Below are 20258 nucleotides of genomic sequence, written 5' to 3' on the forward strand. Positions count from 1 at the left end.
TTGAGCTCCATCATCCCATGCCATGCCAAGCTGCGACACCAACAGACCTTACAAGAACTAATCAAGATACTGAACCGCTCTCGGGAGGGGAAGACATGTAGCTTTAAAAAAATAAAATAATTAAGTTTGTATCTTGACCTCATTGGCTCCAAAGAGTAAATCTGTTTTCCGTCAGATTGTCTGCCTCTTGATACAGGATATAATCTATTAGGATTGTACATGAATGTATTTTGTATGCAAATCTTGTCAATGTATTTTTATACTGTTTCTTTTGCAAATGTTAGTTATATATATATATATGAATAAAAATCAATTTTTATGGATGAGTCTGTTGTCCAGTTCATTCAATAACAACTCTCTAACTACCCTTAAATAAAGAAAATAACAGGTAATTCTGAAGAAAAGACATAACTGCTTCCCAAAAGTGAAGCCAAATCACCTGCATCGCCCCCTAGTGGCTGGACGCAGAGTAGGTATTAAACACCTCCTCCCTTGTGATAGCAGACCTGTTCAGTTTTCTCCAAGACTTTCTCTGTCATTTTGATTAGTTCTCTTCCCCCATATTCTTGGTAAAGTGTTAGAAGGTCATGACTGAGAGCTGAGACTGACTCGAAATTGGTCGAGCATGTGTATCGGTGGGACCTCGATACGCTGGCTCCACACCACCATCACCACTGACCACCAACTGGCTCCAAACGTTCATGGTCTGAGGATCAAAATTTGACGCAAGAGAATCTATGCAGCGTTTAATGGATCAGCAGTGAAAAAAACATTCTCGGAATTGACCTGGAAAACTGCGCAACACAGTCTGTCAAATGCCATTTCCATGTCACAGACGTCTAATGACCTAGTTTTTAAGTTTGGCCTCTCCACACAAAGTATTTTCCTAGTATAAAATGCTGATATTGAGAAAAAAAGCAAGTATTGAAAAGAAGTTGTGACCTTGTGTTGGTCTGTCTGAACCACAAGGTCGTGCAGTGCCAGAGTGCTGCGAGCTTTCTTTTACCACACTGCTGAAAACACCACACAGATGTGCAGCCAGACCCACCTGTACTCACAGAGATACATGTGTTATCAATTAATGCCGCCACAAATTCAAACAAGTGGTTGGTGGGTTGTAAATCTCCTCAGACACGAGCTAAAGTCTGGCCAGTTCAAATACGAGCTCGATGAGATTTGTACGACTGTAAAATAACGTGAGCCCTTCAATAAAACTCTGTTATCGTCATCATCACTGAATTATATGATATGATTTATAGTCGCCCTAACACAATAGTGATTAAAGCTGCTGCCGGTTAACCTGATAGCATTCCAGCTGTGTAGGCGAAAACAGGTAATGGCTTTATTGGATCACAGTTAAGATTAATGATTGACAGGCCTCACACACACACTTGAAACATCCAAGATGAAGAAGGTATCATTTCTGATCAAGCCATTAGAAGCAATTAAAGATCAAATTTGTTGTGGTAAAACATTTGCTGTTAGCAAAAGGATTGCGTTGACAAAGCACATCATATGTCCCCAAACGTGATGTCATGTGACTCATAACACCGGCTCCTCCTATCACATGACACCTTACCACTGACACATCACATATATGAATACTGCAAAGAGAATTTAAATCCTACGTTGATCATTTTTAATGACAGAGTGCAGTTTATCAAGTTATGTTAGTTGAGGTTATTTGAAAGAAATGCTCCAGGAAATGAATGCAAGTCTACCTACTGTCCCAAACGTGACCTGTCACAACACGTGTGTGTGTGTGCCGGTGTGTCTTCTCCCTTCATATGACCTTTGCTCCTTGGATACAACTATAACAGGATCTTCGAGTGCTCCTGAACGCAGTTTGCTTATTCTTCAATTTTCTATATAGAGTCAACATCATGGCTCAGAGACATAAGCTCCTTTTGACTGGATTATTGATTTTCATCTCGGTGCCATGGACTTGGTGTGATTTAGGTAAAGTTGCACATTACTGCTGTTAATCCTCTTTCAGAAACTCTCAGAACTGCCTTTAGAGTTCTCATTGGGAATTACACAGTTGTGTTTTAGGAAGGAAACTTAGCACATTACAATGTCAACTTCTGTCATAAGGGACTTATGACAGCTAATCAGTTAGAATTGTATAAATTAAAACAGAAAGGAATCTGACTGAATCTGCTTGAAAACTGTGAACTAAACTTTTAGTGAACTAAAATATTATATTTTAAATTACAAACCCACTTGCTATAGACAGTAACATACACATAATATATCATGTAATGATCTCCAAGGTTCTTATTTACTGTCTCTATTATTGCTTTTTTGTCGTTGTAGCATGGTCATACTATGTATTCAAAGTTGCCTGTCCTATTATTTAGCTTGTTGTTCTTATTTCAATGAGTTTTTAATGTCTGTAATGTTCGTAAATCTTTTTTTCGATGTCGCACTAAACAGCGCAATGGTTTTACAGTCTAAATTAAATCATGGCACTCGAAAAAAGACTGCAAACCTCCCCAAAGGCCACTTAATCCCTCCACAGAAGTTCATGGAGATCGATTCATTTCTTCTTGTGTAATCCTGCTAACTAACAAACAAAAGCGCTGTTGAGAACAGGACCTCTTTGGCAGAAGTAACACGTCATTCAGAGTTGTTGGTGCCTCTTTGATATCACAACGTATCATGTGTTTTTTGCCACTCACAGAAGAAGAGCTCCATGCCAGCTACTGGAACAACAAAGGGAGGGAGGCGCTTCACACTGCCCTGAACGTTCAGCCGAACAACCACCAGGCCAAGAACGTCATCCTCTTCCTGGGGGACGGTGAGTCTCCCACCGATTTAACACGAGTTGACGAACAGTTTTTGGCTTTAAGTCCAATTTGTTTGTTCGGTGAGATGAAGCCAATGAAGCTCGTCCTCATTGTGGCTGAGTTCACCGTCAGAGAACGAGACCACCACTTTAAACCGAATGCACTACGTGACCCTTAAAAGCCGGGGCTTATGGGTAGAAGGAGATGAGGGTTGACATCTGATCACCAGCAGTTACTGCTGCCTGGAAAGCCACACATAAGAAAATGAACCGAGGCTAAACCACAGTCCACACAATGCCTGCATGTGTCCTCAACTGATCCGAACACAGAATAAAGGTCGAATTGCAGAAAAGAGTTGAGACAAGTTCATCAGGCTCAGCTGAAGCTTGGTTTCTGGTCTTGAAACTGTTTTTTGAATCTACCATTGTTGCTGAAATCTTTGATCTGGTGGAAAACTTTAAACTTTTCCAACTCCAGTTTGGACAGAAGATTTCATCATGGTCCCAAAAAATGAGCTGATAATCCCATATAAGATACTACACGTGGCCATGACCCTTGAAAAAAGATAAAGTGATCACTGCTCTGAACTTCTTCCTCTTTCCTCGATGATTCTAGCTCGAGATTTGGTAACACAACTCCACAAATGCCAGTTGCTTAGAGACATTGTTGATTTATGGTCAGAGAGGCCAAACCCATACACGCTGATAGCAGCTCAAGTCCGACTTTATCAGTGTTTTGGATCATAACATTTAATCACCTCCCGTTAACTGGGATGATACTGGAAGCAAATGACAAAGTTCTCGGGCATTACAAAACGATTCTATTAAGGACTTTCTCCATACGCCATAAACCATAAGCACTGACAGGGCTTTGATGCCCAAACCAAGTTGTGTTGAAATACAGGGTGAGACCATTAATGAATAATCTACTCTCATCAAGTTACGTGGTTTACGTGTCGTTTCTGAAAGTTAACAAATACTTTGTCCGATCTGAATCTATGATATGAAAATAAGGAGTGAAAATTCCCAAAGAGAGAAAGATACATATAAGAATGTATAATCAGGTTTGCAGAGAAGAATAAATGTGAAATATTCCTGTATTTGGTTTGCAAATCGTCCGCCAGCTTGTCAGCGTAAATAACTTGGATGTCTTTCACCGGCCTCTAAACTCCGACATCAGCTGAGCCTTATGAGGTTCGCTTTGAGCACAAAGGCAGCTCTGTGCGTTCCTGGTTGGACGTTATCTAAAACTCAGGTGTGCTTCCACCTGATCTCAGGTATGGGGATGCCGACGGTGACGGCTGCTCGGATCCTCAAAGGCCAGTTGGCAGGAAAATCAGGGGAGGAGACCAGCCTGGTCATGGATACCTTTCCTCACCTGGCCTTGTCAAAGGTGAGCACACTCTGAACGACACATGCACTGCTACAATGGAATGTTTTAAAATGGGGATACTTATTGTATTATTATAATATGTACTCTTATTGTATTTATACCTTGAAAAACATGAAATCATCAGATTTACTGACTCAAACACTCACACACATACAGAGCTTCTATACACAACGCTGTCTCTATCACACACCAGTCACACACTGCCGATACAGCCATCAGGGGCAATTTAGGGTTCAGTGTTTTGCCCCCTGGAATTGTTTGGCATGCCGACTGGAGGACACAGGAATTGAACCACCAGTTTTCTGATTGGTGCGCGCCTGAGCTCCTGAGCCACAGCTGACAATATACCTGTATGTTTTACATTTATTCATGGTGGAGTAGCACATCAGTAGATCAAGGATGTAAGTCCTTGACTTCATCCAAAATGTGCAGGCCGTTTCCTCCTGTTCGTTTGAAACCCCTTCCCCCTGAATCCGCCCACACTGCTCACGTCCATGTGTGTGATTGTGTTGGGTCCCTGCAGACGTACAATGTTGACCAGCAGATGCCCGACAGCGCTGGCACAGCCACAGCTTACTTATGTGGGGTGAAGGCTAACTACGGCACCCTGGGGGTCACCGCCGCCACCCCGAGGTACAACTGCAGCGCCACCTATGGGAATGAAGTCAATTCAGTTCTGTACCGTGCCAAGCAAGCAGGTGGGTCTAGACTGTAGTTCCATAACGCTTAAATTCACACTTTTATTTCATATAGGACATCTGCACAGACAGAACAGTGGTGCTGTGTTCTTACTTTTTGCAGTTTTTTTTACATGTTTTATGAGAGCTCAATCTAATTAACTCTGACACAGTGTGATTTACAGGACTGGCAGTTGGCTTTCTTTCCTAATTCAAAATTCATATACAGTATACATGAGGTGTAATTTGCATGTTGTCCCTAAAACGGTGGATTAATTATGACCAAGATGCTCTGTTCTTTTGTTTTTCAGGAAAATCTGTGGGCATCGTCACAACAACTCGAGTGCAGCACGCCTCTCCTGGTGCCAACTACGCTCACACTGCTAACAGAGGCTGGTACTCTGACGCCGAACTCACGGAAGAGGCCGTCCAGAACGGATGTCGTGACATCGCACATCAGCTGATCAACAACGTAGAAATAGATGTAAGCCTTGATATCAAGATGTCGCTGTAGCGAAACAGCAGAGAGCTCGTGCAATGAAACAAAACGTAGCAAAACATTTAAATATATCTTTAAACAATTGAGTCTTTGACTTGCTGCTGCCTTATTCTCTATAAACCTGGTTTACGGGAAGTTCCTCCAACACGTCAATTTATTCTAAAGATTATTCAGCAGCCATTGTTAAGGAACAATTGTATCATTAACTACTGATACAGAATTTTTAAACTTACATCCCAAACGATGGTTTGGTCGTACTCAATCTGTATGTGATAAGATTAAAGACATCCACACTAAACTGAAGGACCAGACATCAGGGTGGATTAGTAAGAAATAATTTTTAAATGGTCACCATGTGTCTCCATCCAGGTCATTCTTGGTGGAGGTCGTCGGTACATGTTTCCCAAAAACATGAGAGACCCAGAGTATCCAACGAATACAGGAGACCGACTGGACGGACGGAATCTTGTTAGTGAGTGGCTTAAGGACAAAAAGGTAAATGGCTGAATATGCTATTGTAAACACATATTATTTTTCTCTTTGGTTGAGTTATATCCAACTTGATGTATTGCTTTTTACAGAAAGCTACATATGTTTGGAACAAAGCTGAATTTGATGCCGTCAAACCTGCCAAAACAGACTTCCTGATGGGTGAGTGGAATGCTTTGATTCACCAGTAGAAGTGCCCCTCATTTCCAGTATATAATACATTTCCAGTTTATTGTACAGACTTTATGTGAACCAAGAGTAACTGAAATGTTGTGACTCGGCAGAAAATGGATCAGTAACAAGTTTAATTCTTATTAAATAGTTTGTTTATTGGACCGGAACAATGCGGAGAAACATTGTAGCAGGTTGCAGGAACTTGATACACAAGTTTTTATGATTGTATGATTTTCTAAACCTTAATGCATTTTTATGCATTTGCATTTATTAGCTAACGTGACACAAACAAAAAATCATCATATGAAGAAAAGGTCATATAAAATGACAACATTACAAAACCTATAGCTGCACAATCAGAGATCACAGGTTTGGGTTTAAAATAAAAACGACTTAAGGGCGCTGTTGTACTTTTTCAGAATTTCATTTCATATTTTACGATCTATTTGTTTCAGTCACTGTTTAGATGATAGATAGATGGATACTTTATTAATCCCGTGGGAAAATCAGATCGTGAGGTTACAGGTTTGACAGTTGACTATTACATACTTTTTTAGATCCAAAAAAGTCCAAGTAAAGTTCTTGAACGTTTGTGCTACAAACCTGAGCTAAACTTGGGCGCTTGAGGTGAATCTACTATCTTCATAAGAATGTTTGGATGCTTTGTCTCTTTACAGAAAAGCTGACAAGCTGAGTCAAATCTTAATAATCAGGCTTTGCTCTTTCCTTCTACATTTAGGTCTTTTTGAGCCCAAAGACTGTCGCTATGAGTTGGAGCGGGATCCCTCCATGGACCCATCGCTCTCTGAGATGATGGAGAAAGCAATAAAGATTCTCAGAAAGAACCCCAAGGGCTTTTACCTCTTTGTGGAAGATAAGTGTTAACGTTTCCTCTTGATCTTCACCAGACTTGAAACTCTCCTTAAATGTCCGGTTGGAGTTAAACTGTCTGTTCCAACTATCGAATGTTCAATTACTTCATCACTTTCACATCATAAACTAGTTGTAAAGAAATCACAGATAAATGATAAGGTTAATTTAACCTTAATAAATTCATCAAAAATAATCTGCTGTAAATAAACCGGTCATGAGTCAGATTCAGATAAGAATGAATGTACAATATACTAATTGGTCAATTACTTTCTTTTGGACCTTAAGCGGGAGAATTGACCATGGGCACCACGCTGGCAAGGCCATAAGAGCTCTGACCGAGGCCGTGGAGCTGGACCGGGCGATCGGGCGAGCAGCTGAACTCACCAGTGAACTGGACACCCTGTCTGTGGTCACCGCGGACCACTCCCACGTCTTTGCCTTCGGAGGCTATTCTGCCAGAGGAAACTCCGTGTTAGGTAAAAAACAACCAAAACTTTGTATTGTTTGATCAAGCAAAGTTGGGGAAGGTTTTGTAATAAAAAGAGAAAAAGCGTCTACTGTTGCAAGTTAAAAGATAAAGATATAGATTTTAATTTTCATCTGTGATTTGCAGGGGTGTCTCGCTCATTGGGGGAAGACAAGAAGCGCTTCACTACTGCTGTTTATGGGAACGGACCCGGATTCCAGATTGCCAACGGAACTCGCCCAGATGTGAATGAGTCACTTGCTTGTGAGTGGACTTTGATTGTGTTTCCAAAGGAGACAATGTGCTAGAGCAGCTCCACCTTGTGGCTAAACAGGAGACAGACAGTAGAAATTCTGACAGTGAATTGACAATGACAAATAGAATTGACAGCAATGACAATGTAACAACTACACCTACATCCTTTGTTGTAATAGTTTAAAATATGTATGCAGTATTTTTTGAAAACATGAGATGACAGATGTATTTTTCAGCCACACATAAAAATGGGAGTTTTACCATACTTTTCTGGTGATGTTAGTTTAGTGCACAACTTTGTTTATCTTCAAGTCTGTATTTATATTTGGCTTCAGTACTCAGGGTTACTTCTAAGGTTACTTTTGTTACCTTATTTACCTCTCTCACCTAAATCATTCAATCATCTTATACTTAAAATATACTGTATATGTAGTAGTTCTGGTGGCTATACTATCATCACACGGCAGACTATGTGTACTTATTCATGACTTTATATATTCTTCTGCTCTCGTGTTCAACTGTTTTGTGCCTTCTATCTTAATAGGTCATCTGATATAACAGGGCTTTATTTTCTTTAGCCCGCGATGTACTCACGGTATAGATTAGTAGTTTGTCTAATCTAGTTCTCCTTTGTCCCACTACACTTCAGCGGGTAAAGATTACCGTCAGCAGGCTACAGTCCCTCTGGATTCAGAGACCCATGGCATAGAGGATGTAGCCATCTTTGCCAAAGGTCCAATGTCGCACCTCTTCCACGGTGTCCAGGAGCAGAGCTACATCGCCCATGTCATGGCTTACGCTGCCTGTCTGGAGCCCTACGACAACTGCAGGCTGCCCCCACCCAACCACGCCGGAGCCATCAGCCCGAGCCTGCTGCTCCTCCTGCTGGGCCTCCTCCTCCTCCTGTCACCCTACTCAGTCTGAGCCTGAGATGATGGCCTCTGGAGAAACTGTGCTGAAGTTGGATTAACTGTGCTATTAGACATTTTGGTTTAAAAATAGATCATCTCCACATTGTACTCTTTGTGTAGAATTGAGTGAGAGGGGGGTTATCCACCCTACTTCTTTATTTATATGAAAATATACTATAAATTTTTTATATATGTTTGAATAAAGGAGTGATTTCCTTATGATGTAAGTCAAAGATTGTCTTCTCTTGTTTTATGATGATTTGACAAGTCCTTTGCTCTGTTGTGTATATAAGAATCTAGAATAAAAACGATCTACCTGCTGTGAAAAAGAAAATATAAATGAGTCATTTTCTTCTTCTTCCTCCACCATTCTATAGTGTTAATTGATTTTCTACGGTGGCCCTGAAAGCTCAACGAACAGCAACTTAAGAAAACACATGCAAGTTGACAAAACACCAGCAAAGTAAAAAAACATCTTCATCAATTTCACAACACAACACAACACATTACAGCAACGCGCTGCAAAAAGAGAAAAGCGCTGCAAATACCGGAACGAGCTGCAAATAGAGAAACGCGCAGCAAATACCGTAACGCATTGCAAAAAGCCAAACGCGCAGCAAGAAGCCAAACGCGCAGCAAGAAGCCAAACGCGCAGCAAGAAGAGGCCACAACACAACGGAAGTGTTTCCAGGGGACAGCTAAAAGTGATGGACACTGCTGCCACAAAAACGTCCAATACACCATAGAAATTCGGTTCCACACAGGGTTCGGCCACCCACGGCTCTTCGGCCCCTCTGCAGTGCCTGTACAGCACAATGTTGTGCATATGTTTAGCGAACGCTGAACTTAACGAATCAGTTTTCATATTATTAACGTGAACGTAACGATGAACGTGAGTGAACGTCACGTACATTTTTTAAATCATCACCGTATCAGGCCATCATGAAATACCAGGAGCGGGCGAGTCTGTGTGTGTGTGTGTGTGTGTGTGTGTGTGTGTGTGTGTGTGTGTGTGTGTGTGTGTGTACGTGTGTCCCCCGGCGCTCCGACCCCGCCCACTCACTCGGAGAGAGCCACAGTGAGCTCTGATCACGGAAGATGTTCGATCTAGAGACATGTCGTCTTCTCCTGTTAAACTGAATAAACAGCGCTAACAAGCAAGCCCCTGTTTGTGAGGCAATATATTATCCATAGTGTGCAGGGGTACGAAACCTTTACTATCAAAAGAGCTTGTGGGCGGGGTCTGAGCCCCGGGACCCGGGACCTATACAGTCTATGCCCGGGGCCGGAGCACTCGCTACACACACACACACACACACACAAACACACACACACACACACACACACACACACACACACACACACACACACACACACACTTACACACACACACACACACTCGCCCGCTCCTGGTATTTCATGATGGCCTGATACGGTGATGATTTAAAAAATGTACGTGACGTTCACTCACGTTCATCGTTACGTTCACGTTAATAATATGAAAACTGATTCGTTAAATTCAGCGTTCGCTAAACATATGCACAACATTGTACTGTACAGCCACTGCAGAGGGGCCGAAGAGCCGCGGGTGGCCGAACCCTGTGTGGAACCGAATTTCTATGGTGTATCGGTCGTTTTTGTGGCAGCCGTGTCCATCACTTTTAGCTGTCCCCTGGAAACACTTCCGTTGTGTTGTGGCCTCTTCTTGCTGCGCGTTTGGCTTCTTGCTGCGCGTTTGGCTTCTTGCTGCGCGTTTGGCTTCTTGCTGCGCGTTTGGCTTTTTGCAATGCGTTACGGTATTTGCTGCGCGTTTCTCTATTTGCAGCTCGTTCCGGTATTTGCAACGCTTTTCTCTTTTTGCAGCGCGTTGCTGTAATGTGTTGTGTTGTGTTGTGAAATTGATGAAGATGTTTTTTTACTTTGCTGGTGTTTTGTCAACTTGCATGTGTTTTCTTAAGTTGCTGTTCGTTGAGCTTTCAGGGCCACCGTAATTTGCATTACCTCTACAATGTCCTACATAACTACATAACCTACAATGGGAATCAGCTGCACAAATTTATGATGGAAAATAAATGATACACTTTAACAGCAATGACATTATTCTATGAAAACTGTTTTTTAAATAGAGAGTAAATATTCCAAGTTTAAAATGTCATTCCAACCATGTGACCCATGGCCATACTTCATTAAAGTATGTGCAAAGGTATGTATAGTTTCAGGGTATCCCAGACAATGATATCTAAATATAATATATTACAATAATGGATATCTTTGCAGCACTTTTCTTAAAAAAGTTGCTTCACAGAAAGAAAACGAAATGGAGATTAAAAGAACAGCAATCAAAACCACATATATGTTGAATGAAAATTCACCAAATTATAAAAAACTGAATATATATTAATTTATATAATATAAAAACATTCACAGTACCTATAATTAAAATAACTTTTAACCGGAGACAATAATATTTTTTTCAAACACAAAGACACAATAACAACCAGTTACACACAATCTTACGCGTATGAGCACCAATTAGATCTGCGCCTCCCTTTCTAGTAACCTGATTGGTGAAAAATAAAACGATTGTCCAATGAGAGGCGTCAGTGGGCGGGACATCCGGCTGGAGAGGGGGCGTTCAGTGTTTGGAGGGAAGTTTAAGTCAAAGAATCGATCAAGGCAAAACACGAGAATAAACAACCGCTGGAAGTTTCCATTGTTTGTCAACAACTTCCCTCCGAGGAGTGAAGATGCGGAAATACGTACTTTATAGTTAACTCCTGGTTTTATGCGTTCAAACATTAGTAGCTCGCAACGTTTAATGGGTCGATGGCGTCCGCAGCTTCTCAGTCGCAGCTAGCCCCGCTAGCTAACGTTAGCCTCCATTGAGAGTGACCCACGTCTGGGCTTCTCGGGTTCGGGCCGCGGGGCTGAAGATGCAGGAACGCGGTCACAGATGATCTGTAAGCGGACATAGGGGATCATGGATCGAAGGAAGAGAAGCCTGGAGGGTCAACTCTGTAAAGCTGTGAACGATGGAGAACCCAGGTGATCGCCCGACCCCCCCTCCTCGCTCTTTGTTTGTGTTTTGTCCAGACATGTTGTCTGTCTAGTCCGGAACAGTATTACTGGGGCTAAGAGATGTTACTCTGGATAATACAAGTCAAACACTTAGTATGGGCCGTGTGGAGCCATTACAATATGATATCAGTATATATATATATATATTTGCCATATATTTATTATATGTGTCAGTGGCTGCTGTCATCTATGATCGTAAATAAAGTCGGGGCAGTGAAACGCTTGTTTCATCAGAGCTTAACTCATCCAACTTATATTTCATGGATAAATGATCAAATATAGACATCGTGGTAAAATTATAAACCACATAGATACTGTTTCTGCTAAATGGATAAGACAAGAAGACCCTGTCACAGTCTCACTTAAGAATTATTGTTGAATGATTTCTGCTCTATTGTCCAGCAACTAGAGATGTTCCAATATCATTATTCACCTCTCCATACTTGATCTTTGTCGATACCAAATACTAATCTGTTACCAGTGCAAGAATAATAACTTATTCTGACAGCTGTATGTTAATTATCCTGTACAGAAGTGATGATTGCTCTGATTGTTGTGTGGCCCGTCTCAGGTTAAACCCTTTGGAAAACAGATGTGTGCAGATAATGAGTAGAACTTCTTTTATTGTGTATTTTGACAATCATAACTGAATCCAGGTTAAATGCAACATTACCTCCTTTATATAGCTCGAAACCGACGCCTATCATACGGTCATGTGGCTGTTTTACTTGCGTGACTTTCTTGCGTGATATATAGACATATTGTTTATATTGATCTCTACACCACTGGAAATAGCTTCTTCTTCCTTGCTCTGAAAACACAACAGCTGTTTTGTTGAATGTCAAAATATAATAGATTTTTGGGGATGAGAAATTTCCAGTTTTATCTGAGTGAATCTAATATACTTTAGAGATGTGTTATCGGATTGGTACACGCCACTCATTTCCAAAGCTGGCATCTGTATTGCTACATCTCTGTCAATAACATTTAATGAGACGTCACCATAGACTTGTTTGCCATAAAGCAACACTCTGTTGATGCATTCCGCGATGTAGTTTACATCAGGTTGTAACAGATTTCTCTTCCTCTGCAGATTGGTGCAGCTGCTTCTTTCACAAGGTGCTCGTCCCGACCTGTTGGCTTCTAAAGGGGTCGCAGCGATACACCTGGCTGTTGGCAAGGAAACAGAGAAGAACATGCGTTGCTTGAAAATGATGCTGGAATTTGGATCGGACCCCAATATTAGGTATGGTTACTAAAAAGTGAAAATAATGAATAATAGTTATTTTTCCATATCACATTCTACACATATATAAGCACAGAACTTATAACCAGTAATTGAAATCACTTTTGACCAGTGCAACAGATGCAAGTGTCAATGATGTTGAGGAATTTATTGAGCAGACAATTTTTCTATTTTCAATTAGAAAAATGTTAAAATAGAGACCTGACTCACAGTTCAAATTCTTGAGCACAATTCTAATATCATATTTTGTGTCTTTATTTGGATTTCTCCCAGGTCGTCCGAGGGCCTGACTCCTCTTCACATTGCTGCACTGTGGGGATGTTACCAAAATCTGAAGATGCTCTTGATGAATGGAGGAGACCCAAACATCAAAGACAATGTAAGAATAGACTTAAGGAAAGTGTATGAGCCCCTTTTCAGGACATGGAAAATAAAGATAAAGGGGCTTGTGCATAAAACACTTAGCTTTATCTAAAATCACTGTTTATAAATGGAGATTCTGTTAAGTTTTTGCCTGTTATCCGTGCAGGAAGGGAATACACCAGGGCAGCTTGCAGTGCAACAGGAGAATCGGAAATGTGCCCTGGTCCTCCAGGAACACCAGGCCAGCTCAGTAGACACAGAGGAGGAGGACTTACCTCACTTTCAATACTGTAAGATCGTCTCTTTGAAAGATTTGTTCTGTTGGTTATGATATTTAGTTGTTCATCTGATAATTTAAGTGCAAGTATTAATCTAACTTGTAATATTTCCATAACTACATTGAACGAATGCCATACTTCACCAGTGGTGTTACAAATGGTAGTGACATATACTATGGTAATTTACCTAATTTAAGTTTTAATACTGTACTTAACTTGCTAGCAGTGTGTCATATCGTTATAATAAAACATTTATTAAATTGTATACTAACAATGACATGCAAGTCTCGACTTTGGATATTATTTGTCTTAAATAACACTAGGAACCAGGGCAGTTAATCAATAAATACCACCAGTACCAGCTGTAATTTACTTCAAAATGTACCTGTAACATTCAAAATTTTTCCGGTCAAATGAAACAAACACGAGGCCGATCATCTGTCTGTCACAGTGTCTGAAGACCAGCTCGTGATCGTTTTTTTACCCTTTGGTTGACACTGTTAATTTATACCAGTTTTTTCTCCACAGCTGTGTATTCAGACCAAACCGACACGTCCAGCTACCCTGCGTCCGACTCCAGCTTCAGCTCCCACTCCTCTATGATGAGCGACTCCAGTGAAGCCCTGTTGAGCAGCACTCGGCGCTCATCATTCTTTAACCTGGCTAACATGAACGGGAGGCCAGGCTGCCGAGGATTTTCATATAACAGACTTTCTGATGTGGACTCAATGAGATATCACAACCAGGACTGGAACAATTCCTTTGCACCCTGGGCAGCTGAGGGTCCCTCCATTCTATCAAGCACTCGCATGTCTGCAGTGGGCCTGGCAGCTCCAATGCCGATCCTTAAGGAGGATGATTTATTAACAAACGATGATGTGTTCAAGTCAAAAGCAAACGAACATGCTGACTATAGAATCTCTCCCTCCCGAAGAGACACTCTTCCAGCACTTCACTCGCGGCGAACAAGTCGCAAGAGCGTGACCTTCAGGAATGTCGATGAATTTTTCCCGGTGTTTAGTCCCGAATCTCCCAAACAGCAGCACACTGTCGACAGCAGCCAGTGCACCAGCAACTTAACCTTTGACCTCTCTGATTACTCTGGCTTCCTGGATTCAGAACGCATGGCCACTGTTTTACACAAGCAGGGAATCGACGTCACATCGCCGGATCATGTCTATGTTTTCAGCAGGGAGAGCAGCACGAGCACAGAAGAGGACATGGAGAAAACAGTCCTCAGACATTGTGCTTTGCAAGAGAGTGATGGTGAAGAGGAGAGGGAAAGTGTAAAAGAGGCTCAGGTTAATGTAGCTGAACAGCCCGCACAGCCCTGTGGGAGCAATAGCAGCGGCACGGCTAGTAGTGATTACAGTAGCTGTGACAGTGACCATTACACCAGTGCTCTGGATGCGTCTGCTTTACACCCGGCTGAGGAGGAGGCGTCTGTCAGGCATGAATCTGGCAAAAAGACTGAGATTTCTACAGACTCTGATACTGAATGTATGTGGCGAGCTGGGAATCTCACACCCGTTAAACCCCGGATGGATTCAGAACCTGACACTACAGACCATTTACAGAAAATCCTTGATAAACTGTCCCTGTGTGACATAAAATCCCCAAACAATGAAGCATTTGCATCTAACAGACCTGTTGTGGACACTTCAAGTGAAGGCAGAGTTGATGAGGAGGCTACTACGCTAACGACAGATGCCGAATCTGATGTAGTTCAGGTTTTAGAGGAAGTAGCCGAACTCCCGTTCACACCGAGTCCTTTCGTAACTGGAAGGACTCGCTCCAGGTTGAGTCGCTGCTCACTGAGAACAAGCAAAACGCACGAGAGCCTCCTTCTCACTTCGTCTCTGTTTGAGGAAACCCTGCCTTCGCCAGTTCGAACACGCCACCAGACGCCCAGGTCTCGGAGCAGTATAGACTATTACAGCTCCCCACATGTGACTCATTATACGCCATCATATTCGGGGAGTAGCACAGGAGGAGACTCCTTACCTGCAGATTGCAAGGACACGCAGTCCTGCACCCTGAGAGCTGGTTCAGGTGTTAGCCACAGCCAAGAGGACACCATCATCCTCTCCAAGAGTGTAACTGAATCACAGACTTTATCAGATACAGTCTTACTGGGTAAAGACCAGGACTCTGTAATGGATGCTTATGAATTAAACCTCGCTGAGGTTGTGCTTGCTATGCGAGGACAAGACAGGGATGTTGCTAAAGGTTTAGATTTTATGACCGATGATGTGACGAGTACAGATGAGGCAACAACGAAGGGGAACGTACACGATAACCCTGACGAGGCCAGAAGCGACGGCGTAGGAAACGAAGATGTCTGGATCACTGAGGACTGCAGCTCTCAGCCGGACTCTGTGTCGTCTTCATCCAGCTCCAGTTACTTTTCCCCCAGGAGGTCCAGGGACGGCTCTGACCCGGCGAGCACCCCAGGCACAGGATGCACCCCGAGGTACAGCATCAGCCGACTGTCGGGCTGTCGCAGGCCTCAGCACCTGGCCAACCTGTCTTACACACCCGGAGGCCGTCCGCTCATTCAGGACCTGGAAGAGCCGGTGGAGTACCTGTACACCGATACAGAACAGGGCCACAAATTGATCGAGACCCACGTCCCACCGACTGCGGACACCTCGCTCAGCTCCAGCATGAGCGCCAGCAGCAGCGAGGACACCATCCTTTATGACTGGCGCTTGGTGCAGACCGAATTGACGAGCAGCAGAGGAAAGGAGAACCAGAAGCCTCCGACGGTGATAAAGAAAGAGAAACAGGATGAGGGGGAGAGTCATTTCTTGCCCGACACTAAAGGGTTAACGGACAAGGATCTGAGATCGAGGCTCCTGGAGCTGGGGGAGAGTCCGGGTCCGATCAGCAGCCGCACCCGGCCCACATACATGAAGAGGCTGCGCCGCCTGATGCAGGAGGCCCAATCCCCACATCACCAGAAGCTATTAGACCAGCCGCACACAGGTGAGGCTTTTTTAGTTATTGATTCAGTTATTGATCACTGTTTGTCTACATTTAGCTCATGATAGGAGCACTTTGGGGATGTGATTGGATGAGAGTATAAGAGGATAAATGTCACCTAAATAATATTTTTTATAATAATCGATACTTGTTGGAGCCCGACGGATATATCGGTATAGGAGTCTTTTACAATCATGTTAGTAAAATGTGTCAATACGATAACTTTAAATTTAATTTTTTTATCTAGTTCAAGTTATTATTTATTTATGTTTTATTATATGTCATTAAGGTTTAAAAAAGTCTTAAGAATTGCCATATATTTCATTTATTCATACATATATTGCTTGATAAATCTATAAGGAATTTCTTACTTCCCGATATCAGTATATAGGCTCTGATAGAAATGTTTGTCCTATGAAGTAGTGAAGTACTGAGTTGGTCATTCAAATTAGTAAATCAGTCACTTTGTGGGTGGATTAGATCAGAGCTACTGAATGAATCAGACCTATTAACACATTTACTACAATCATTTATCTTACCATCACGGTCACTGGCATACACTCATTTTCATGTGCTTCCCCCCCCACAGGTGATTCCGGTTTCAGTCCCGAGTTGTGTCGGGCCCTGAAGACCTTCCAGCTGCCTGACTGTCAGACTGACGAGCAGGATCTATGTCAGCAGTTTGACCAACCAGATCAGAACAGGAAGTGGAGGGAGGGCGTCATCAAGTCCAGCTTCAACTACCTGCTGCTCGATCCAAGGTTCGAGCGTCTCTCACGTTGCGTTACGTGACTTTCTTTGCTTTCTGTCCTGTTATGTTGCCAGATGTTATGAGATGGTGTCATTTTTATTTTAATATTCCACAGTCCACTCTGAGTCACTAGAACAGGACATTGTAACGCACACACCTATTTCATTTAGTCAAGCTTATAGACAATATTCGCAGTCTTTACTTAATACATCAGTGATCAATTGGTTTATTGAATTATTTGCTCATTAGTGCTCATACGGCTTTAAAATCTGTAAAATCAAATTAACAATTTTTACCACACACCTCGCGTTTCGCCTTGTGATCCTCAAACATAATGAAATGGATCTTTGTGTTTCTTCTCACTTGTCAGAGTGACGAAGAACCTCCCGTTCCGCAGCCACACCATGAATCCACAGGAGGGTTTCCAGGCTTTTGTCAACGCCATATTTTATGTGGGGAAGGGGAAACGCTCCCGGCCTTACAGCCACCTGTACGAGGCTCTAGAGTACTTCAGAGGGGACAAGACCTGCAAGGTATGACACTGGCCACATGCTGATCATTCTTAAGAATTAAAATAATCCGGATATGAAATGGATTGGTAAAACATAAACCTTTTCTTCTCTGCGACAGAAACTGTGCCCCAAAGTGCAGCACATCCTCCAGGTGTGGGAGGCCGGGCAGGGCGTCGTCTCTCTGCATTGTTTCCAGAACGTTATTCCAGTGGAGGCCTTCACTAGAGAGGCCTGTATGGTGGAGGCCATCGGTGAGTACATCACCGCGAGTCTCTGTGAAGTGGCAAACAGTGCTGCTATCCACTGGGGAACTCCAGGTTGAACTCTCATCTCCTCTTTATCAGCAGCTTCTGTTACTGATCATTTGACCCATAATTAGCGGGGGGGGGGGGGGGGGGTCGCTTTATTGTCAGGCCGGTGGTTTGATCCCAAGCTCCTCAGCGAGATGCTTGCCGGGGTGTCCTTGGGCAAGGTATTGAACTCCAACTTGACTGTGCTGACGGTGAATGGCGAGTGATAGAAAAGGAAGGGTGTCAATTTATAGTAGCACTGTGTGAATTTGAATGGGTGAATGTGGGTTGTAGTGTTAAGAGCCTTGAGTGGTGGATAAGAGTAGATAAGTGCTACATGAATACAGTTCATTTCCCTTTTACCATATGAAATATGTAGTATTAATTACAATGGCTCATTACATTCAATTGGTCTAGATTTAAATTTTCAACATATTTGGAAATCAAATGTGACATAATCACAATGATGCGCTGTACATCTTATTTTTTAACAATAGGATGGTGATTTCTATAAACTGCACTTTTATTCTACCAGGTTATTGTCAATTGAATGTGTAAGCCATCCCTGTTATATTATCCTGAGGCTGCCTCATCCTTATTGTACTAACAGTGCAACTCATTGGTTGTTCTCGTGTCAATATTGATCTTGTGCCGGACCAGCCTGTCAATAACCAATCGATTCTCCGATAACACCACAGGTCTGAAGATGCTCACCAATCAGAAGCGAGGTGATTTTTATGGCGTGGCGTCCAACTGGCCGGTGAAGCGTAAACGGGAGCTGGGCGTCCATATGCTCTCCCGGGCCATGCAGATCTTCCTGGCTGAGGGCGAGAGGCAGCTCAGACCGGCAGACATCAGGCAGTAGCGACCCCTACAGGAGAGGGGCATGAACAGCAACAAAACACCAACACAGGGAAATACCACTAGGAATAAAAAAGGAATCCTTAATGGGTTTGAACCTCAGGATCCCTCTGTATATTAGCTCTGATCGCTCCCTTAGTTAAATACACTCTTTTTTTACATGTGACACTATCTGGAATAGACATTTACACCCTTTGAATTTGAAAATCATCTTGCTTGATACTGTATAAAGATTAAGGAAAAACGTGGGAGTGTGGAGATGAGCATTATGATAAAATACAGATTTATAACTGCAGCTCTTTCATCAGTCAGGAAAGATATTTTACAAAAACATTCTTCCCAGCGGGACACTTTTCATCTCATCTGCTGTAATAATACTTTTAAATTGATCCACAACCAAATTCAAATATCTTATGTAGCATATTTAAATTAACTGGTGCTGCACTGATCTTATGTCCAAATTCCAAAGAAGCTTTATCGTGTTACTACTGTAGTGTAAAATTAATCCGAGGCCAACATTTGGCTCTTACTACTTAGTTTAAACTTTAAGAAACTTGATATTTGTCACAAGCATTTGTTCATGTGACTGGATTCACATTTATTTTCTTGTATATTTAAATGTTTTTTTTTACAGAAAGCCATTGATGTCATAGCCTTATTGGTGTTTCGTATGTGTACAATTCTTTTTGGAATTTCAATATGATCAGTCTTGTGTAGAAACAGGATGCTGAAGTTTTCAATATCACAACTTAAAAATGTTCAGTTGTCCAAGTTAGTCGCGAAACTGGTTTGTGTTATTTCACATGCTGTCATGAAATATGGATAATCCCACAGATGTGTTTTTAATGTCTATTTCAACTAGGTTTGTGGATATCAAGATAATTATATCCTAAAACTCATGTTCACTTGCCTGGAAGTTGCCCAGTCATTATCTCACTGGGACGGCTTGAAGAGCAACAATTATAAACTGACACTTGTAGTTTGGAAAGATAATTTTCTTTTTTATTCTCAATCCCCTTGTTTAAGTAAAAACACCTGACCTACAGCATTAACATTTTCATCATGAAATTAGTTTCATGCAAATAATTACCTTTATTAAATAAACATTAAAGCTATTTTAATAGTATGTCAATTAAGGGCGTAGAGACACCTTTTGAGGTTCCAGGTTTTTGTAGTTAAACGTAAAAAGTCCAAAAGTAAATTTTGATCAATGTTTTGTTGTTTTTCAGTTGTGTATGAATTGTTAGAAATTGCTCTTGTTTCATGTTAAGCATCAACAGTAACTTCAGCTCTCTAATTCCTGTTTATTTTCCCCTTATTTTGGATTTATGTAAAAAAAAAGAAATACAGAAGACTTAAAAACTTGAAA

At 42.0% G+C, this 20258-nt stretch overlaps 2 protein-coding genes across 2 annotated transcripts; both read left to right on the forward strand.

Moving 5' to 3' along the window:
* The first annotated feature begins 1880 nt into the window (after nt 1–1880).
* alpi.2 (alkaline phosphatase, intestinal, tandem duplicate 2) lies at nt 1881–8538 on the forward strand. The gene is made up of 11 exons (XM_053431469.1): nt 1881–1959; nt 2684–2800; nt 4066–4181; nt 4705–4879; nt 5170–5342; nt 5727–5852; nt 5939–6008; nt 6760–6898; nt 7179–7369; nt 7507–7623; nt 8264–8538. The coding sequence occupies exons 1-11, from the start codon at nt 1884–1886 to the stop codon at nt 8536–8538; spliced, it is 1575 nt and encodes a 524-aa protein (XP_053287444.1). The 5' UTR covers nt 1881–1883.
* A 2626-nt stretch (nt 8539–11164) lies between these two features.
* On the forward strand, nt 11165–20258 carry ankle1 (ankyrin repeat and LEM domain containing 1). Its single transcript, XM_053430760.1, has 9 exons — nt 11165–11570; nt 12697–12849; nt 13123–13228; nt 13379–13502; nt 14019–16478; nt 17065–17236; nt 17597–17759; nt 17857–17989; nt 18727–20258. Exons 1-9 carry the CDS (start codon nt 11506–11508, stop codon nt 18891–18893), a joined length of 3543 nt encoding a protein of 1180 aa, XP_053286735.1. The 5' UTR covers nt 11165–11505; the 3' UTR covers nt 18894–20258.

The sequence above is a fragment of the Pleuronectes platessa genome, chromosome 9 (assembly GCF_947347685.1).
Source record: "Pleuronectes platessa chromosome 9, fPlePla1.1, whole genome shotgun sequence".
Lineage (NCBI taxonomy): Eukaryota > Metazoa > Chordata > Actinopteri > Pleuronectiformes > Pleuronectidae > Pleuronectes > Pleuronectes platessa.